General features: G+C 37.3%; 1 protein-coding gene across 1 annotated transcript in view; it reads right to left on the bottom strand.

The window, feature by feature from the left end:
• nrg3b (neuregulin 3b) overlaps positions 1–22,166 on the bottom strand; it is a 230,417-nt gene that overhangs the window by 40,830 nt on the left and 167,421 nt on the right. Inside the window, exon 4 of the mRNA XM_028477084.1 lies at positions 3,220–3,293. Within this exon, the coding sequence (XP_028332885.1) occupies positions 3,220–3,293 (74 nt within the window). The remainder of the gene's footprint in view (positions 1–3,219; positions 3,294–22,166) is intronic.

Genomic DNA, 22,166 nt, shown 5'->3' with positions numbered 1-22,166 from the left:
ATCTTGAACAAACAGCATTCTATACCTCAGTCAATATGTCAGTACAATCAATTACATCGTCTCCTCATAGTTTATTAAATAAATATTCAGTTGCTACTTAAAAAAAAAAAAAAAAAAGTTTTATTTTGTAGAACTGATTGCTTTTGAATTTCATTTGGTTTTAAGTGGGTTTACATTTTGTTTTTAAGTAACGAAAGCCTATAAAAAAATGAAAATGAAAATGAAAAAAAAATTGTGGGCCTTTCACATGGTGACCTTTGTTTTGAAGATGAACACTACATTAAAAAGCATCGAATGGGCAATGGCTTTTTAAAATGACCTTTATTTGTTTATTGTTGAATTCTGAGAGTTTCTTGCTTGTTTTTAGGTCTACTGTGACCTTAGAAGGTCTACGTTGGTCATGGATTGGCATTTACTTAAGGCAGTGGCTATCTGTACTGTTGCCGTATCAGTATACCGACATTCTATTTGTTCGCAGCGCCCCTATTTGGATAGTTTAGGTCACGTGACTAATGCTGCGTTAACACCGAATGCGTCACGAAATGTCCGTACGTCCAGATTACATACAAAGTCAATAGATAGATTTTTGCGAAATCTTTCCTGTGCGGTGGTGCAGTCCGATCCGCACGTCAAGTGCGTTGGCTGTGCAAGCGTGCTCGCAATTTTAGGCATACCCGCACATCCGCACATTTGCAAGAGTTGAAAACATTGAACTCCTGCGACTGTTTCGCATGACGAAAGCTAATCAGTCTTTGTTGACGATGACGTCAGGCCGTCAACACAGACACCGGTCTGTTCACCCATTCAACCATGGAGTAGAAACTGTGTGTGACCACCTGGAGCTGTATGACCAGGCCTTTGTAACCAGGACCAGACTAGGAAGGATTTGACGTGGAGGAGAATCAGCGAAGAGGTGGTAGTAGCAGGTAAAAGTTCTCTCTGTAGTTTTCATCTTTGGAAGTCGGCACTGAGCTAGGATAGCATTAGCCGCTAATCACACCGGCTTTTTTCGACTGGTGGTTTATGTTTGAGAGCAGAAAAAGGAGCGCAGCTCCTCGCTTCAGCAGGCAGTGAAACTCACCGAGTTGGATTTGTCGCTGGTGGGCGGAGCTTCGCTTCAGATGTGCGTATGAAGCGAATTGGGGACATTACTTGTTTTTATCATGCGGAACCTTCGGTACATTCCGGTGCCGCAGAAGACGCATTCGGTGTGAAAGCAGCATGATACTAAACCTTACCGTAAACCTAACCCTAAGTCTAACCCTAGAGCTAACCCTAATCCTAATTCTAAAACGCTACGTACTTGTACTTTGGTGACCGTACCAATAGCACCGGGGGTTGTTAATACGGCAACCGTACAAATAGACACTTTTTTTTACTTAATGGTCTTAATAAACATGACCCTTTCGGCACCTTCAAATTCACAGGTAGACTCATGCACCCATACTCGTGCAATAATGGCGACAGCTCCAGACACATATCAATAAACCCTCGATCATTAAATCGTCAAAGATCAGAAGACATCTCACTTTAGTACCTCCTCCACTCCATGAGTTAGTAATCCAAATGTTCGTCTGACTGTCCTTTTTTGAGCACTCCGTGATAAGATGCGTCTCATTTAAAAAGAAACATTAAAAATCTACTGAGGCAGACATTCTGGAAATTGATGTCTGTCTTTGGAAGATAAAATGAATCCCACTGTGAAAACTGTGTGAGAGCATGAAACATATTTCCTGACACAGACTCGTGACCCCATTAACAGACTCTCAGAGGGCCTTTTGGAATCAAAAGAGAAAGTGATATGAGTTAAGTTTCTCTATCTGCCTCTTGGTGTGGAGCAGCCAAGTCGCTTCATGAAACAGCATGAATTTGTACAGCCACAGTCATGTGGGAAAAACTTGAGACCTCCAATTTCACTCATGTACCTCTGACATTTGCTTTATTTCTTAACTACATTACACAGCTGTCGAGGGGAATCAAAGGCTTTCAGGGAATTATATTTTTTATTAACTGGCAAACTAAAAATTTTCATTACTTTTAGCAAGACACACCAGATAAAAAAAAAAAAAACAAACCATGATCGATTACTTGAAGGGTTCAATGCTATGGGTATACGGTCAATACTTCATTCATCAGTCGCAAAGGTCTTCGTGGTGCCTACCTTCAGCACTCAAAGGGCACGAGGCACGGGGTACACCCTAAACAGGTGGGTGGGGGCTTATTTTCTGTGACTACGGAAAACCAATAGAAAAAATGAATCTCACTTCCAATGTTATTTTTTTTAAAATTATTTCCTAATATTTATATATATATTTTTTCAAACAATCAAGCAGAAACTGCAATATGACAGAAAATACACCCTCGCATGCATGTTTTGGGACAAAATCAATTAGCTACACAGTATTTTTCACCATAAATGAGTTTTAAATGTCAATTCTCGCCAAAGTATGACATGACAAAATTCACTTCCTGAAATGGAAATATGAAATGTGCTTTTTGGCTCCTTACGCGGGTAACTGCAGGCGCGCAAAAAAGCGCTTAAGTCCAGACGGGAGAATAGAGCCCTTAGAGAATAATTGGAATGAAATCCAAAGGAAACCCAACTTTGTTTGGAAAGTCTGAGGAGCAACTTACATTATTAAGTTATGACTCTTTAGCATTTAATCAATTGTTTGCAAATTCTAGTGGTGTGGGGACCCCTATTTAGCAATGAGGTCATACATTTGTAGGACTGTAGTGGGAACCTCAGATAACAACTAAAGGGGTACTTTGCTGGATGCACGCACGATGAATAGACTACATATTGTTTTAATCCCAATTACCTTTGTTTTCTGTGGCTGGTGTCATTTTTTGAAAATGAATAGCGAGAAATCCTTCCACTAAATGAAATTCAATGACGCATTGACATATTTCATTTGGAAATAGCAGAAAAACAGCACAATGGATGAGTAATTTTTTATCACACAAGTGTTTTAAATATAACAATGCCCGCAAGCAACAATCTTACAAAAATATTTCCCCTTGGGTTACATGGCCAAGAGACCTCGAATTTTCTTCTGAGTGGCAATTTTAGGCTGCACTGCCTTTTTATATTTGTCTTGTTGACACGTAGAAATCATTCAGAGATTTGCTGCAGGGCCTCAAACATGTAGCTGGTGTATTTGTTTTCAAGTTAGTACTCATATCAACAGTGTGGGAGGAAGGAAACAAAGGACATACTTGGATTTGATAAGATGGCATCTGTCTTGGGTACAAACTGGTCACAGCGTAGTCCATGGTATCCCTCTTTACACCTGTGAAACAGACAGAGTTGAGATTGGAATTAAGACAAACCAAAGCACAGTGTAAACTGTCAACAAGAGGCACGTTCAGATAAGAATGTTAGGAAACAGGATGGAGCAGGAAGTGGCGGTGGAAGAGGACGGAGCAACACGGAAGCTGTTTGGAAGGGGTGGGAGTGGGAAGACAGAGTGGAAAGGAGGAATAATAGTTGGGCAGGCCCAAACAGCACCTGCAGCCTCACTGATAGTACATTACTGACAGGAATGCCAGGTCCCAGTGGAAGAAACAAGGAACAAACAGGGGGAGACTTCAATGCTAGGCCTACCACAGAAGCGAAGCTGCCAATGCTGGAACACTTGAATAAACAAAGTCCGTGCACAGTCCCAATATTTTTTCTCCTTCATCAAATAAATGTGCCCGCACTGTTTGATGCCCACAGATCCCTCTGCAACCGCCATAATCATTTCCACGGAAATTATGACATGTCCGTCTGGCTGCTGCAGTAATTTGGCTTCACAGAAAACAAAGGCTGTTTTGGACTTGATTTTCAAACACATTTATGATATGAAAGTGGAATTAAACAAAGTAAAATAAATGGAATTAATTGGACAATGCCTGTATTTAAAAAAAAAAAATAAAAATTTTTTTTGTGCATTTATCCCACTTTGTTGTTTTAAATATTACACTTTGTTTACACTATTTATTTATTTTTTTTATTATATATTGAAATGTTTTGTAGTTTATTTATTTTGCATTTATTTTTAATATTTAATGTGCATTATCTTTAGGGAACTATTTTGATTGTGTTTTCTAAAAAAGAAAATAAATGCTAAAAGACAAAGATATTCAAGTTCTTTGTTAAGGATATCTAAAATGTTGGTGACATTCACACTGCAATATGTATTTGTAAAATTATTAACTACTTAGAGCTAAACTGACCCATAAGAGTTAAGTATCCCCATAGGCCAAAGCTTAAAAGTTAAAATTCTGAATGTTTTTTTCTTATTGGTTTCTTATTGATATTCAAAAAGTTTTTTACCACAATAATGTAATATACGTAATCAGTTGTGTTGTTTTTGATTTTCATAGGTGCTTTATCTTTTTTTAGATGAAATCCTAAATAGTTTATGTCCCAAAGAAACAAGTGTTTTCTATTTTTAATGGTGTCCTAATGTGGACACAACATGCCAGCCCTCTGCTTCTTTGAGATTTAGGGAAAACAATTGTGGGTTTTCCTTTGCTGGGTCTGTTTCAACCTTAACTTTCACATTAGTGACCAATGGATAAAAATGGTCTTCATGTTTCTCTGTTGCACTATTTAATGACACCTTGATGAAAAGTGAAATCCAACAGGGGAGTAAAACAAACTGAGCAGCAGTGGTGATTGCGAGTTATTGGTTAAGGCTAAAAATGTGAGTGAAATCTGTGGTGATGGCGTCGTTAGTCTTTGTTTTTACCCCTCATTTGTTCTGAGTCGTTAAATCAATAAACCGTCCGGAACCTCATATCTCACACTGGCTCATAGTGGACTGCTATGGAAATGCAGCCACGTGGCAATTGTTCCTGGTGCACGGATAAGGTGCTGTTTTTTTTTTTTTTGAAAGGTACAGGTCATCATCCTTCAATTTAGGTGTTTTTTTTTCCTGCTTAAAAATATCAATGGCTCACAATAAAGATTATACATTTGTCACGATTCAGAATAAGTTGATTTAAAGACACCATGTGGTGCAGAGTTATTACGTTCAGTCAGGAGTTCTATTTCTGCTTGTTTATTCAATTCCAAATCAAAGCTGTTTTTCTTTCTTATAAACAGTAGTTTTCCTTGGGAGAATATCCCCCACTCACAACCCCATTCCTCTGCCAAGGCACCATACCTTTCTAGTTGCTATAGTTGTACATAAAATAAATAAATAAATTTTAAAAAAAATAGGCCACTTTCATAACATTTGAGACCACATAAATGTGATTGTCTTGTCAAAGGGCCACAATATCAACATGCATGTATAATAAGCATTTAGAAAAAGGACCAATTTGAGCATTAATAAGACAGAACAAATACTTTTTTTTTTTTTGTCCTATATTTTTGAAGTCATTTTGTGTCTTATAATTTTAGCTTCCCATGTTATTTGAATAATTTTATGTTTTTTGGTGTAATTTTGTGCATTTTTATTGCCAACTTGTGGATTTTCCTTTAATTGTGTGTGGTTTATTTTGTCATATTTTGCATTTTGGTTTTTCGTCCATCTTTCTGTCATTTTTTTGTGTGTTTTTTGGATTTATTTTGTGTATTCACTTGTGGGGGTTGCATAAAACATGGGCCAGTTGACCATGGCTTGAAATTATCACTGGCATTTGAACCATTTGGTAGACACTGCCAAATATATGCCTACTTACAAACATTTTAGTGATAAACAGATGGTTAACAGTACAAACAAATACAAATGATAATATGTATTCTGTAACAAGTAAAAATTGAGCAATGCATAAAAAAAAACCCCAGGTAAAACAAGTATTGGCGATGTAAAAGGATCCGACATGCTAGATGTGCTGAACAGGAAGCCTTTAGTAGCTGTGACCTTCATATTGGGCAGCAGCCCTAATGGGAACATTGCCATTTTGTCTCATTTGGCCATAAAAAATCTTTCTAATTCTACCTTTAAATAGCAGGACTCATTATTGTCTCCATGATGGGTGGAAAAACTGCCTCCATTTTACCTCTCAAACACATTCATTTTCAGTTTGATAGACAAAACATACATTACATTTATGGCTCCTGCTCAGCCAAGCAAAAGGGACAAAGGGCCTCATTATTGTCATTGTCTCTCCCACAGACGCACTTCAGCATTTTAATCACCCCACAAAGTGTGCAAGGAAAACACCCTGGTGTTCTCTAACCTCACCTCCAAATCTTCCTTTTATGCTCACAAATCTACAAGTGGATTTCTCTTCATGTCTAACAGAGCAGCACACAGAACTTTCACGTCAAATAGTTTGCATTAAACTCAGGCGGGTGGTGCAGTGTTGATGAAGATGGGGAGTTTTATCGTAAAAAAGACTTTTTTCTGATTTGATTAATCTCTGAATTGAAAGTTTCACTCGTACCATAACTCCATGATGTAGAGGAGTGTGGACTTTAATCTAATGACCATTGTTCATCATGCACTCGGAATGCATTGAATAGAAAAACCATAGAATATTCTACATGATTTAAATGGTTTAGAATGAAGGCTTTAAGGAATAATGTCTTACAGAAAAGCTATTTAATATGATCATCAATCAGAGTGGAGATAGACCATTAAATCTGATGTAGAGTTCTACAAGGAAATGGAATATGCAAACGAACATGCCATATGATGCGTAAAGCAAAGTTCAAATGTCTAATGTAAAAATTATGGGGATAATTATCAAATTATCAAAGAGCCAGAAGGCTTCACTGAGCTTCATAATGCATTAAATATTATTTTTGCTTTTTTTTTGGAGCGTTAAATACTCATAGTTCAAAAACCAAGGTCTTTTTGCTCTTGACAACATCCAAAAACAACCAAATTCATCACTAAACCGTTGCATATTTCTTACTTTGCTACCGTGCAAATCTTAGACGAAGAGTCACGGATTTAACACCAAATTCTGGGAGGTATTTACAACCACCACAGTTCCATTTCAAGGGTAAGTCTTCTCTCCCCTTTGACTGCTCCCTGCTGCCCCAGATCACACTTTCCATCCCTGGGAGTTAGCTGAGCTGCCTTTTTAGTATTCTAAGTCACAAACCCTGAGGTAAAATGCCTGTCTGGCTATCTGTTTACGTCGAGGCTTCCTTTATTTGTCTATACCTCTGTTTTCCTCTCTCGTCCTCTTTATAGTAATACTATGAAGTATGCTCAACTCAACCTTTGCTAAATGAAATACACACGTTTTTTTTTTTTTACAAATGTATTTGTGCAAACATGGTGTTGGAGGTCTTGACAGATGACAGAGTGAGATAAGGACGTGTGTTGAGTGTGCGCTAGGGTCGAGGTGTGGGTGGGTTAGCCTGAAAATTGCAAAAATGATCTTTTTCTCTTGATCGACTGACGCCGATGTCGAAATATCTTGGGATGCATGTGACAGAGTTGATCCTTTAAAATGTTTTCAGCATGTCTTTGATGCACTCGTTGCATCTTCCTCCCACTGTTCCCGAGGTGTCTATGATTACCCAGATGCTTTTACCACATGTTCCAGTCAGAGAGAAAAAGCGCACCTCTGTGTAAGTAGGGTGACAGTGGGGAGGAGAGCTCAGCCCTGCAACTAGTCATCTTCCTACCTGTTAATTAGTGTGAAAAAAAGCTGGAGGATAGCGCGAGTGCGAAGGGAGGGAGCAACAGTTCAGGGAGGAGACCAGGGAAAGCGTTGTGATCATGTCAGCCGAGCTCCTGACACCTGCACACATTAGCTTCCACATGCTCAACAAGGTACATCCCAAACACAGACGCTGACAACGTGAGAGTCCTAGCTTACTTAATATGTCTTGTGTTTGTTGACATTTTTGCATATTGCGTAGTGGGATGTGGAGACGGATGCACGGACGTGGGAGAAAACGGGGAATACCGGGAACGAAGTAGAACAGAAGTGGCGTCAAGTGAATCACTGTCCTCATTGTCTGCCAAAAAACACAAAAAATCCTAATAAGAATTAGACTCAACATCCCACGCTGCAATGAGCAAAAATGTCAACAAACGCCGTGTTTCAGGTGCTGATGAGAACAAACTTTAAAAAGGCAAATTCAACCTTTTTTCCTTTATTTCTGGAGTAAATGATGCTTAATTCATTGAACTATCAGTAGGGGTGAGTATTGGCAAGGATGTTGCAATACGATACGTGGGTCATGATACGATATCATCGTTATATCGCAATATTCTACCCAGTTAATATCAAATTAAACGTAGAGATGAAAAATCAAGTTGCTGTATATGTTCATCAGAAGATATTGATCAGTCAGAGGACAAACTGAGTCAAAATGATTTTCTTCAAAACATCCTATTAATTATTTATTATTAGTGTTTTTGCACATTTTCACTGAAAAAAGGAAAATGCAGTGTTACACACTGCCATCATAAAAAAAAGTGCAACACGTTTCTTTTCACTGAAACTACTGTGTAGAAGTCTCAAAGTAACCATGACAACATAATGATGACATTGTAACAACTGTAAGTGAGAACATTAAGGATAAATCACCCAGAGTTACTGATAATGCAGAAATATAAGAAATATTTATTTTTTAATCCTATTAGTATCAGTTTAAGCACTGATCTGAACACATTGAAGGCATTGTAACCACCACTGAAATATCGCACAAATACAGAAAAATATTGCTAAAATTTCAAAAAAAAAAAAAAATTGATTTTTTTTTTTTTTTTTTTTTTTTTTTTTTTTTTAAATAAAAAATTGAATTAAAATTGGCACCCAGAAAATTGCGATATATCGTGAAATCGATTTTTTTTTCACACCCCTATCTATCAGTCAGTTATCGGGGGTAGCAGCTTTAAGGTAAAAACAAGCAGAAGTGTGAAGAGTACTGATGTATCTTACTAAAGTAGAAGTACTGTTGATTGAAATTGTACTGCATTACAAGTAAGTTGTACATAAAATACTCAAGTACAAGTAAAAAGTAGCCCAATTAAATAGTACTCAAAGTAAAAGTTACTAGTTACTTTCACCTCCCACGTTTATTATTGATAATAAATCTTGCCACAGTTCCCTTGGATACAGTAAACATTTCATGCGTAAACGGGAAGAGACCAAATCGTGCTCAATAGGAACTTAATTTATTTGCCAAAAAGGCATCTGTATGAAATAAAAGATTTGTCAAAATATACAAATGTTTTTTTAAATAAAATAACACCAATGAATTCAATTCAAAATAAAAGAATTATCAGGCTCTAAGTATAGATCCATTTATGAACTGTAAAATGTTTATTCTGATTGGTTGGCTATGATGTGATGCATTTGATCGGTCATTTTTATTTATTTATTTATTTCTACAGTTTAATACCATAATTACTAAAGTATACAATAATGCGAAAATAATCCCTTTTAATTTAATTTTGTAGTTTCACAATGTTCCGTTGAATATTTTTAAACAAAAATATAATAATTTACTCAGTAACGGCTGCGTGTAGAAATGTAACAAATTACTTTACTTCTTTTAAAATGTACTTCAGTACATGTAAAATTACTGATTTAGATGTATATTCAAAAAAGTACAAGTACTCATAAAAAGGAACTCATTTACAGTAATGTGAGTACTTTCACCTCTGAAAATAAGGAATGGGAAATACTGTATAAGATCAATGGTCGAACCCAGGGCCTACTGAAGTATCAGGGTCCAGTGTGTGTAGAAACTACCCTGCATAGCTTATAATAGATTCTGAAAGACTATCATAGGTGCTGCAGCAAACAGAGGCAATAATAATTGTCATGAATATTGCAAATCATGTTATGTATAGTTTCACGCTGCGGTACGTATGTTGTTCTACAGCTATTTACAGATAATCCTGATGTGGGCCATTGCAAAGGCTAAGCTTTCCTCTCTGTACTTGTCTTGTTAAGAATGTGTTTTTTTTTTTTGTCGTCACACTATCAAAGGCAATCCTGATTGGGCAGCAGGGCTTCTTCCTCCAAGCAGATGACACATTTATCTCACTGTGCCAAGCCTTTTGACTCACTGCCACATTTCATATTGCAAACCAACTGGTGCAGTTAATGTTGTTAAGTATTACCGAGTTGGGCGTTACCACTGATTTCCGAAACTTGACCTACAAGTCATGCATAATAATAACAATATTTGCATATGCATTGAAGCATGTATGCAATAGGGCATTATGGTAATTGTCAAATATCAAAATAAATTATTCACATTCACAGTGTAAAGCCAGTGAATGCAACGGTCTTTTAATTTGCTCATTTCTGAGATACTGCACCTGCTGCATTCAATGATTTAATCCTTCAAGAGTAAAAATATAGCTTATAGGAAGGTTGGGGCTCACAGCTCATTTAAATTCATCCCAACTTTACTACTGGGAAGGTCAGGATGATGGACTACGATCTATATTTTATCTCATTTTCTTTGCAATAGGAAATGCAGACGGACCCCTGCTTTACTCTGAGTGTCTGAAAGCCTAGATTATTTTAGCAACGTGTGTGTGAGTGTGTTAGGTTGTGACACACAATGCAAGTCAAAAATGTGTCTAATGAAGCCCATCCTTATTCCTATCTATCTGCAGCAGAAGTGCAGCTTGGAAGACAGCAAAGGCAGAATGTGATTGATACTTCAGTGAGTTGATAAATGTCTATTATTATATTACAGTTGTCTATGTACTGTATAGATTTCATATGCACCTACAGGAATGGGAATGAGGTTACCCCAACCGTAATTCTAGATGTTAGAAAATGCATGTAAAGCTGTAAGAAATGTATTAAAGCTGCAGTATGTAGAAACCACGCAACACCCCGCCCGTTTCGGAAATGACTTATAGTTTCCGGCATCCTCATGAACGTGCACATTTTTATTCCACCTACTATCCCACTCCCTTTTAGACTCTCACTTCTCTACGTCATTCTTCCTGTTTTTTGGTTTGCTTTGCCGTATAAGCCATCGTGCCTTATGTCGCAATGTGGGCTTTTCCGGCTAGAATGTCCGCCATTGCACCATCACCCCCTGCATGACGTGAACCCGCATCGACTTTTGTCAAGCAACCAACCGTAATGCCAAATACAGCTCATGAACCACTTGGTTTGTGAAAAGATGCCTGATTGGCTAAAAAAAAAAAAAAAGTGTCACATTCTTTGTGTTTTAAAGTTTAATATAAGTGCAGAGCGAAGAGAGAGAGCAGAGGTCCAGTGTCCTATCAGAACACTTTGAATTACAATATGCTGAAAGATATGGATTTTTGATCAAATGACAAGAAAAAAAAATTACATACTCCAGCTTTAATGGAGTTATTTTTCTTTATATGTGTGTGGCATGATATCTTTAAATGTACTCAAATACATTAGGCTTTAATGCATTTTTCTTTAATAGGCATATCTAAAAAAAAAAAAACAACCCCTGCCAGTAAAGTTAAATAATGTGAGTATTCCATTCCAAGTACATTTTGTGGTCCTGCTAATAGTGTTTACAGAATAATACGTTTCCGAGAGCTGTACTTCTGCATAATTGCTTTTGTGATGTCCCCATTTTGCTGGAAAGAACATTACATTTTCATCAGCAAAGACAGTTAACAAGGCTGCTGGAGTTGTGTCATTTATCATACACAGGCAGGCGCACACAGACACGCACACAACCCCACTATGAAATGTCATCTGATATAAATGGCTAAATAAAATATTTCAGAAGACACTTGATCCACAGACAGAACAAGGTGTTCCAGTGTGGTGTGCAGCGGAGGGGGGGTGGGGGTGTGGTAGTCCTGGCCTGCTTTCCTTGAACATCAACAAGGCTGTATTTGAAACTGGGCAGCTGGCAATGTAACATGCGGGTGGAGAGAGATATTATGATGGGGCTCGTGGGCTTTGAAGACAGGTGCTGTTTCAAAAGACTGGAGATAACACGAAGAAAGTGACTGTTGAGGAGTGGGAAAGGACAGTGAAGCGATGTATTACTACTTTTCATCTTCAGAGATGTTCCTATTCTGAGTGTTAGCATATTACAACCCTGCTTCCCAAAGTGTATTTTATTGCATATAGTTTAAATATCAACTGCATATAGTGAATATTATATATTTACTCAGTTTAATACTGTTTATTCGACTTTGTTTACTAAGATATTGACTTTTTGTGGGAGGTTAACATTTGCCAGCAGCAATACAGCAGTCATTGTAAGCTACAATGGGACTAAGCTAATAAGCAAGAGAGCAATCTGTGGGTCATATGGATGAGATCACCTTTACTATTTTTAAGTTAACAACACAGCCAATGGGAGTCATCAAAACAATATATTCCTGATCCGCTGGAGACAATTCTGCAGTTTTTTTTTTATTATTCATTAAACCTCTTCCCTGCAAGCCACTGCCAGGGCTTGACAGTCGCAACACTGTTGGCTGTGTGCACAGTGATAAAGTGCATTACGAATTTAGCAGGGGCGTGTGTGAACTGTACCTTGAGAGGATATAACTTGATTATTAAACTGTAATAAAAAACAATAACCAGTGCAAAGCCTTCTCTCGTTAATGTCACTTAGAAGTCCTTTAAGAATAGCTGTAATTAGCTGCAATGCTGCTGCTTCATCTCTGAACAATACGTTTAAATGAAGGCATAATTTGATTCAAGCTTAGTAAAAGTGCCAAGAGGAGTCGCTGCCTCCTCAGAATGGGAGCCAATGTTAGCTGAATAATTCACCTTCTTCTTGTGACAGTAGGTGAACATGGGACATCACAGTCGTGTGTGTGTGGACATGTAATAAATGGGAAGGTTTTGTTCTGAGAAGATGATCCACTTAAAGCATTCAAAGCCACTGGTATAGTAGGCTTACATCATGAAAGAAATGCATTAAAATCTTATCATATATGAATATTTCTTGGACATAAAAGATATATTTCCGTTGCGTGATTTGGTTAAATGTAAAAAGCAAGACAAGAGCAAGCCTTTCATTTCTGCACAGCATCAAACCAGTGCTATAATATACTTTAGTGAACTTTCTAAATATCTTTATATGTGTTGTCTTCAATGGATAATAATATCGAAGTGTTGCCAAGTACTATTTACTGGCGTAATGCATGATACACTTCTCATGGTATAACAAAGGGTACATCACAAGTCAATCACACTTCTGGGAAATCAACGTGTCCAGTTAGGAAGCAACACTGATTGGGAATCAATTTCAACAGGTGGAAATGAGAGGCAATTAGAAAAAGAGAAGCAGGTGATGACCACAGATCAATTCCATGTCCTCATCCTTTCTGGCTGTTTTTTTTGGTGACTTTTGCGTTTTCCTAATGCCTTCACTACTAGAGCTGTGTCAGTACAGTGTAACTAGCATGGAGGAGATACCAGGAGACATGGAAGGGTTCATGTGCATAAGCACAACAACCCAGTAGCAGGACCGCTATATGCTCCTTTGTGCAAGAAACAACAGGACATGAACTGACAGAGCCCTACTAAGTGACCTCCAACAGGCCACTAATGTGTCTGTTTCTGCTCAAACTGTCAGAAACAGACTCCATGATGGTGGTATGAGGGCGCCGCCAATGCCTACAGCCCAACGTTGTGCAGGGTGATTGGCATTTGCTAGGGAACACCAAGATTGGCAGCTTTTACTTTGGTGCCCTGTGGTCTTTATGGATGAGAGTGGGTTCACACTGAGCACGTGACATGCATGGAAAAATTTGGAATTTCTGTGGTGAATGAGCGGTCCCTGGAAACATTTCCCCAATAAAAACAGCGTTCTTTGCCTCACGGTGATGGTGCTTCATCCACATTCTGTCATTTTCTGCGTGTAACGGTGGCTTCTGTTTTCGTTGATCGATTCTGGCATACGCAGAGTTTGCGGGGGACGGGGGGGGCATTGCCCCCCAGTGATCAAAAGTTTTCATTTAAGTTTTCCCAAATTCATTCGAAAAAATTTAATTCTTAATATAATTTACATAATATTCAAATTTTTTTAGTGCCAAAAACACAGTGACTAAAATGATAAAAATTCTGATATAAAATTCAAAGGTTCACAAAATAAAACCAACTCAAAAAGTTTTAAAGGACCGCTGCAGCCGATTTTATTTGACCCTCCTGCTTCCCATAGCAGCTCAGAGCTTTGTTTGTTTACAACATGGCGGACACCGCGGGCACTCAGTAGTCTCATATGTCGAAAATTAGACGACTGGAACATAGAACGAGCAAACCCTGCGCTCAGTGCGCGCTTGTCTGGATATAAAGCGGTGGATTGAGCGGTTGTCGTGATAATCTACTCGCCCTCCTCCCCCGCGACAAAATTGCCATCCACCGGAAGCACATAGACGGTCAGCGAAGGTGGAGTTACGTTGTTACAGACTTTTAATGCCATAATCTGTTGTTGGACTTTTAAATGGTTTTAATCCATATGGATCGTTTTATGATCTCCCACTTTAGTGATTTACAACTGACAGCAAGTCTGTCCCTCCATGTTAAAGCGTATCTCCCATATTAAAGCACATGTATAATAATTAATAACACTGCTTAATATGAGCAACTTTACTCTCTCTTTCTTTAAGTTACAAGAGGTGGCTGAACATTTTAAGCTGGAATTTGGATCTATTTTGGTAGGTCCACGATACAGCTTTAGAAATGTATGTTACAGAAATGAAAAATAATCATCATAAAAACAGGTAGATTGGTTTTAATTCCTTATTTGTGAGACAAAACTGGAGACATTCTATATATTTTTTATTTTATTTTTTTTGCTGCCGCCCCAGCAAGAATCTCAAACTCCGCCTATGATTTCCGGAAGTCCGTCCGCAATTCCTTTAACGTGGATTTTATAGGGCCCTACTCATGTAGCTGGAGTGTGTGAGCAGTTCTTGCATGATGAAGGTATTGATGCGATACTGGCCTTCCCGTTCCCCAGACCTGAATCCAATTAAGCACATTTGGGACATCAGATCTTATTTCATCCACCACCGTTGTACCACAGACTGTTCAGGAGCAGACTAACGCTTTGATCCCGTTCTGGATGGAGATCTCTGGGGAGATACATTAGGAGCATGGCCAGATGTTGTAGTGGGTGCATACGGACACACTACTGAGCCTCATTTTGACTTGTTCAGATGTTCAATCAACCTGTGATTTGATTTTCCCACTTTTATTTTTGAGCATGATTCTGAATTCAGACCTCATAGGATAATGAGTTTGATTTCAATTATAATTGTTATATAATTTTATCCTCATCACAATTCACTATGAAAGCAGTACAGATTTTCATCTTGAATATTCTATTCATTAAGATGTACAGTAGGATGTGTTTAAGTCTTCCCTTTCTTTATTTACTTTCTTGAGCAATAGTACTAGTACAGTTTTGATGTCGCTGGTGAACCTTTCAAACCAATCAAGTCATTAGGTTTTGTTCCTGGGTTAAAAAACCTTTTCACATGTCCATGAGTGCCCATTAATGTCTCATAACACAAGCATTAGTGCTGTAAAAATGCATTCCCTGTGCTAAGGAGAGGCCTAAATGTGCAAATATGGGATTTGTTTATGGTCGATGCCTCTCAAATATCATATAAAACATTTGCCATTAAAATCCGATTAGGAAATGAGTGACGGGAGGGAGGGCGATGCTGTTTACAAAGCCTTATAAAAACACAGCACGCACCTATAATAGTTTTGTTTAACACTGTCATTATGTGTCGTCGCAGAAACACAAAACAATACATTTATGGAGAAACACCTTCAGCTCTGAGGCCACAGTGGCTTTGTGAGTCACAGTTGCCATGTTTCCGATGCACATGCTTTACATCCTTCTCTATAATTAGAAAAAGCTCCATCTTTGGAGGTAATATTCTATTTTGTACTGGTAGTAACAATGATATGAAGAAAAAAAAATACAGAATTTTAAATAATTTAACATTAATTTAGTTTGAACAACTACAATTGTGTGTATATATATACATATATTTTTTTTTATTTATTTTTTTTTTATTGTTGATTCAAATCTGAACTTTGGACCAAATGAAATGCATGGTACACTGCTCTTTGGTACATTTATTTAAAACTACACTTGCAAGCTATTTTTAGGCTCACATAGCTATTTATCATCAGTTAATTACCTGAAATAATTTCACTTGAATGTAAAAATACTACACTATTACTCATAATTTGTAGTACCATATTCCAGTCAGTGTTGGGACTCACTGATGTTTGCGGCTCAAAAATAGTCCAGCACCCTGACACGACATGACCTAAGAGCCTTGAATGAGTACCGCTAGCATGCATGCAGGATTACGCAGGGATTTTTGTCCAAAAACATTAGCAAAATTATTTATGCCCAATTTCTCATCTTGCCCTACATAGTGTAAATCTGGCTCTGCTTTTGATGCATGAGGGTTCGTGCTCTACAATGATTACCAGTTTGCAAAAGCCACAATAACGTGCCGATGCCAGTGTGAACAATAACGATCATAGAAATGATGTAGTAAAATATTTATTCAAGGCATACCCGGGCTAACCTTTAAAGGAGCACATGTTTCTGAAGTGATAAACTAAATAATGAAACAAACAAAGACTCGGTTTGCGCCTTTTTTTTTTTTTTTTTTTTGAAAGCTTCTGACATCTGCTTCTGCAATCCTAATCCTGTCATGCTACATTCAACACGATTGAGTTGAAATCATGGCAAAATGCTACTAATGGACTGGAAACAACATTCACACACACAAATGCACACAATTACACAGAAAAAGTGGACGACACCACTAAAGAAGAGCTTTGTCTGTAAATGAACTGTCTTGAAGCCAAACTCCTCTGGCACAGTCACTGTATCAACTGTAAAAGAGGGATTATAGGGTCCTCTGTAAGTACTTGCCTGCTGAGGCACAGTGTGTTATAGGGTGCACACGTACCCTATATATGTGTGTGTGCAGGAAAGGAGAGGACAGATCTTTAAATGGCTGCACAAAGCGCTTGTGCATCAAATATGGTGTGATCTTCGATCTGCAAGCAGCTGACAAGTGTGAGAGGGTGAGAGGAGTTTACGCTGTCTTGTAACCGTGCCAAAACAAGCAGCTCAAGTGGGTGGGGGGGGGAGAAAGAAGATTGCTCCCATTGTGATCAATCTAATTGCCATGGGCAACTAGCCTTGAATAGATGGTCACATTTCTCTGTTAGCAGATGTCACTGTTCAGGATCTGAAGGTGATTATCCAGCTCCAATCAACACTGGGCAACATAAAGCTTAGACAAGTCCCAAATATGTCGCAACAAGTAAAGATAGACACTAGGGCTGTAGTCAACCAAGGAAATGGTTGGTCGACCAAGACTACGGCACACGTAGCGATTAGTCGACCAAAAAAGAGAAACAAATATTTTGTTTTGGCGTTTTTGTGGCGCTGATTTGCTTTTAAACACAAACCATTTATATAATATGAACCGTATTAAAGCTTTGACCAGAACCCGACAAAGCAAAAGTGAAACCTACAGGTCTGACAGACATTAGGTATTTATATCAGAGCCTGACCTAAAACCGACAATTAAAACCTATTTTTTCCTCATACACATTGATTGATTGTTTTTTCCGAGTTCAATGTACAATACACATACACTTGACTCTTTTCAAACTAACATACTCTCAGTTTACTCAACAGTTAACAGTTTACGTGCAAGAAACATACATATGCACATACACATATATATATACACATAAATATACAAAAAGACATGTTACTAACAATGGTAAGTACTTTAGTAAATCTCAATCTATTGTAAAGCTCTTATATGTAACAGTTTTATTTTTATTTTTTCATATATATTCCTATCGTCATACAATCTTTTTAGCTCTGTTATTGCCTTTTATATATATATATATATATATATATATATATATATATATATATATTTTTTTTTTTTTCCTGGTGAATCCCACCAATGGGACTTTAAAGTTACCACATCCCCTCAAATGACTTATTTACATTTGTTTTAGTGGTAAGCCTGCTTTTAATAATAAACAACTGTTAATGTCAACATCAGATCAGCGCACGGGGAAACAATCACACGTCAAACACAGGTGCGCAGTGCGCCCCACTGCGCCAGAGACAGCAGTGGATCTATTTACATAATCCACGGATCAAATATAAGGATAATCCATGTTCTTGTGCAGAAAAAGGATGGATTCCATAATGGATGCTTGTGCTTCAAGCCTGTCTTAATAAATTCCCTCTCTGCTCTGATCTGCTCTAAGGACTCACATACAGCTGTTGCTGGACATAGAATCATGTTCAAGCATCAAATACATTGTATTGATATTTAATCCTCATCACCTAAGTGCATTGCATTTTTTTATTTATTTAGTTATTTTTTTATGGTATCGAAACTGATACCATCGCTGGTCGACCAATGAAAATCTTGGTCGACCACGACGGCATCGACCAACTGGTCGATTAAACGACCAAAGTTGGCAGCCTTTATAGACCCTCATTGACTCTAATCGACATTGTAGATTAGATAATGCAGTTAATTTTCAACTCAGTGGTATGCATGGAGCAGAGGTGAAAATAACAGATTACAAGTATTTACGTTACTGTAATTGAGTTGCTTTTATAGGTACTTGTTTCAAAATCAGTCATTTTACTTGTACTTAAGTGTGTTTTAAAAGAAGTAAAGTAATTCATTACATTTCTACACCCAACCGTTACTGGGTAAATTACTACTTTTTGTGTTTTTTTAATTTATTTATTATAATTTAATGGTAAACGGTTTATGAAGGCACATTCAACATAATCCATATCTACAGAAGCTTTATTGCATTCACTGCAGAAAAAAAGGTAATAAATTAATTGATAAAATTGATGAGATACAAAAAAGTGAATACAAATAAAATGCCCTGTTTCTCTGTTTTCATGGGAAATGTTTTTAGTTTTTTTCTGAATTTCCTATAAAAACTTGTCTCATCAAAGCAGAAAAAAAAAACTAAAAGTATTTCCTAAAAAAATGGTCGTAACAATTCCGAAAAAGAATTCCTATAAAAAATCTCATCAACTCAGAAACAATGAAAAATAGTTCCTATAAAAACAGAAAAACAGGGCCATTTTTTTTTTTTTTACTTAATTTTATCTCACAAACTCAGAAAAAACAAAAAAATGTCCTATAAAATCAGAAACATGGGCTAAATTATTTTTATCTCAGAAAAACCAAGTTTTTTTTCTCTTCAGTAAATGCAATAAGCTTCCGTACATACAGGTATGTTCTTATTCATGCCATTTCTGATCAACGCCCAACCACTTTCTTGAGAATATAAATGTCCATTTTGATAAAACTTTCATTTTATAAAGATTTTGTGAAGATTCTTTATTTTGAAGTTTATACATGAGGTGTTTACTGTAAGCAAATGGCAAGATGTATTACCAAAGTAAACGTAGGGGGTTAAAGTAACTAATTACTTTTACTTTGAGTACTATTTAATTTAACCACTTTTTACTTATACTTGAGTACAAATCCAAATAAGTAATAGTACTTCTACTTGAGTAGGATATATCAGTATACGCTTTACACCTCTGGCATAGGGAGAACATGCAAACTCCACACAGAAAGGTCCCAGGTCTCCGTCCTTGGATTCAAACTCAGCACCCAGGGCATGTCGGGCCTGCTCTTGGTCTGTTTTAATTCCAACATGGTATATACAACACTGCATATCTAAGTAGTAAAATAATGCAACATAAGTAACTCACACAGCGGAAAATTATTAGCATTAGTCCACTACTATCAGTAGCCATGGGGAAAAAAGGCAAGGTTTCAAACCTAAATGATTTATTGCAGCAATCATGCAGTGGGAATCATGGTTATCACAGTCAGAGTCCTTTTAGAGGTTACACAGAAGCTTTGAGAACCTTTGCTAGAAAAGCACTAACGCAATTTAAAAGACGGCTGGGAAAAAAAAAAAAAAAAAAAAAAAAAAATCAACAACGATTCAGAAATAGGTTTGTGCCACTTGATCGTTTTGGAGACCGGCAAAATGGCTGTGGGCTGGGGAATGCCCTTCTGAAACAGATTCTAATAAAGCTACGAGTATCATACCTGTACCTAACATGGTTCTTTTATAGTTTTAATCAAAAAGCAATAGTGATTAATACCTCCACAAATGTACAATCCAGATTTCTACAGTTATTTATACTTTTTGAGGCATTTAAGCGTAAGAATAAATACATTTTTGAAATACATAACAAGGTGCGTGCTAGATACAAGGCGTAAAATGTTTGCGTCACATAATAGTCACCTGTCATCCCGCTGTACGCATTCAGATTATCAGTAAACATCTCACCTGCCTCCGCACATGGCACGACTTGCTTCAAACATACTGTCGGTTGAATATTTAACAAGGTGTTTCATTGTTGTGATGCTAATGTGAGCATTTCCTGTTACAGTAAGACTGTTATTTATACCCCAGAGATGTGACCATCTACAGAGCAGCAGGATGATGAGTGGATATGTTGGAGACCATTATTGTCTCCTATCTCGTGTCATCTTCGGGGTTTGACTTAGATGAGGTCAACATCTGATCCTTCAATGATAGTTGATGACACTCCTTTTCATGTGCTGTAAATTACACTGTTCACAAGATGTAATCTTGACAGTTAAGTGCCGAGCCATTTCTAGATATAGGCAGACTATGCAATAAGGATGGGTTTATTGTTTAATTGTTTGTTCTAAAACAAGAGGAAAATATGATACTATACACATTTTTTGATAAAAATAAGGTGAATAACAAATAATTGACGATATTGATAGTTGATCCGATACATTGCAACCGTACTTGAAATAGATTCAAGGAACAAGTTAGGGTGAAAAACCTAAGAGGGATATTTATGGCAAGCAGTTTGAGCATAAATTGTATTAGTACACTAAAATCCCACTAGTAGTACTAGTAGACCTAATTCTTAATTAAGTAGGAGGGATTACCAGTATAACTAAATCCAGCAACCGGATTAATTGTAATCTTCATTTACATTTACACTTTTTGCTTCTCCTAATGTGCACTCGTGCACTACTAAACCTAAATAGAGTACATGTACTAGAGCTCCACACATTATTTCTGATTATAACATTTAGTTACATGCTGAAAGTAACATGTTAACTAAAAAAAATGCTTCATCTAAAACCAATTCCAACAGCAAATTAGTTTACAGAACTAAAATTGATGCCTTATCCATTGATGGTTTTCTCAATCAATTTAGAACTCAGTCGGAACATTGATTTCTTCCAAGCTTCCATTTATTTCATTAAATGTCGGTGTGAACCTGCAATTAACTCATGTCAATATTGTAACAGTAAGTCCAGCATGCATCGATGTTAAACGAGAACTGTAAAAATAATGAACTCATACAAATTGATAACACTGCAATTTCATGGATACCCTATGTTTAAGACCAGAGGGAAGTGAAGTCTTCTCATGCATATGGAGTGTAATAAGAAAGGATTTTATGATAATTGTCGGTTTCTATGTGCTTGAAGATCCAAAGAGATAAAAGTGACGCCAAATAAAACAAAATGAATCCACAAATAATAGCATTCATATTGTAGTCAAGTTGACGCCTTAGGGAGTTTTTTAACACAAGTATAGTCCCACTTGGGCCGAAGTGCCAGAGAACAGCTGGTAATTTTGGTTCTTTAATTATGGCTCAAATTGTGTTCACAGCACACGTTTTGATCCAGCTGTGTCTGGTGCAGTGACATGAGTTATTCACTTGGGTTGCCATTACTAGAGTATGTTCTTATCTGGGAAGAAAACAGAAATGAGAAAAACTTGAAGAGGCTCTCATCTATTGGTCAAGACAAGCGTGTAAGAGCGCGCATACGTTTAGCTTTTTCCGTCTGTACTTTCACAGCTTTCAACAATAGAGCAGTGACAAGTTGCTGGGTTTTTGGTGGTTTTCAAGTTTTGTTCTGGCTGTAGTCGAGTATCTTGACTGCCCACAATGCCATGCTTTCTGTGTCATTGCCAGAACTTCCAATACTTGACGTAAGCCAAGAGCTTTTGTGTTCACAGCGCACTGAAATTGCTCTAAACTTCTCTCGAAGATTGACCCACACTAGAAGTCATTTTAGCGTCTTCCCACTGGCTCAAACACAGCAGACTTTACGGCTAGACAAATACTAGAGCCTTTTAACTGCACCCTTAATCTGACTCTCACTGCAACAAATTGAATCTCGTCCATTTAACCAAGTTTTTTTTCTTTTGTA

This window comes from Gouania willdenowi, chromosome 19 (genome assembly GCF_900634775.1).
Source record: "Gouania willdenowi chromosome 19, fGouWil2.1, whole genome shotgun sequence".
NCBI classification, from domain to species: domain Eukaryota; kingdom Metazoa; phylum Chordata; class Actinopteri; order Blenniiformes; family Gobiesocidae; genus Gouania; species Gouania willdenowi.
Note: the sequence above shows the minus strand (reverse complement) of the source record. Positions and strands in the feature narration are given on the sequence as shown.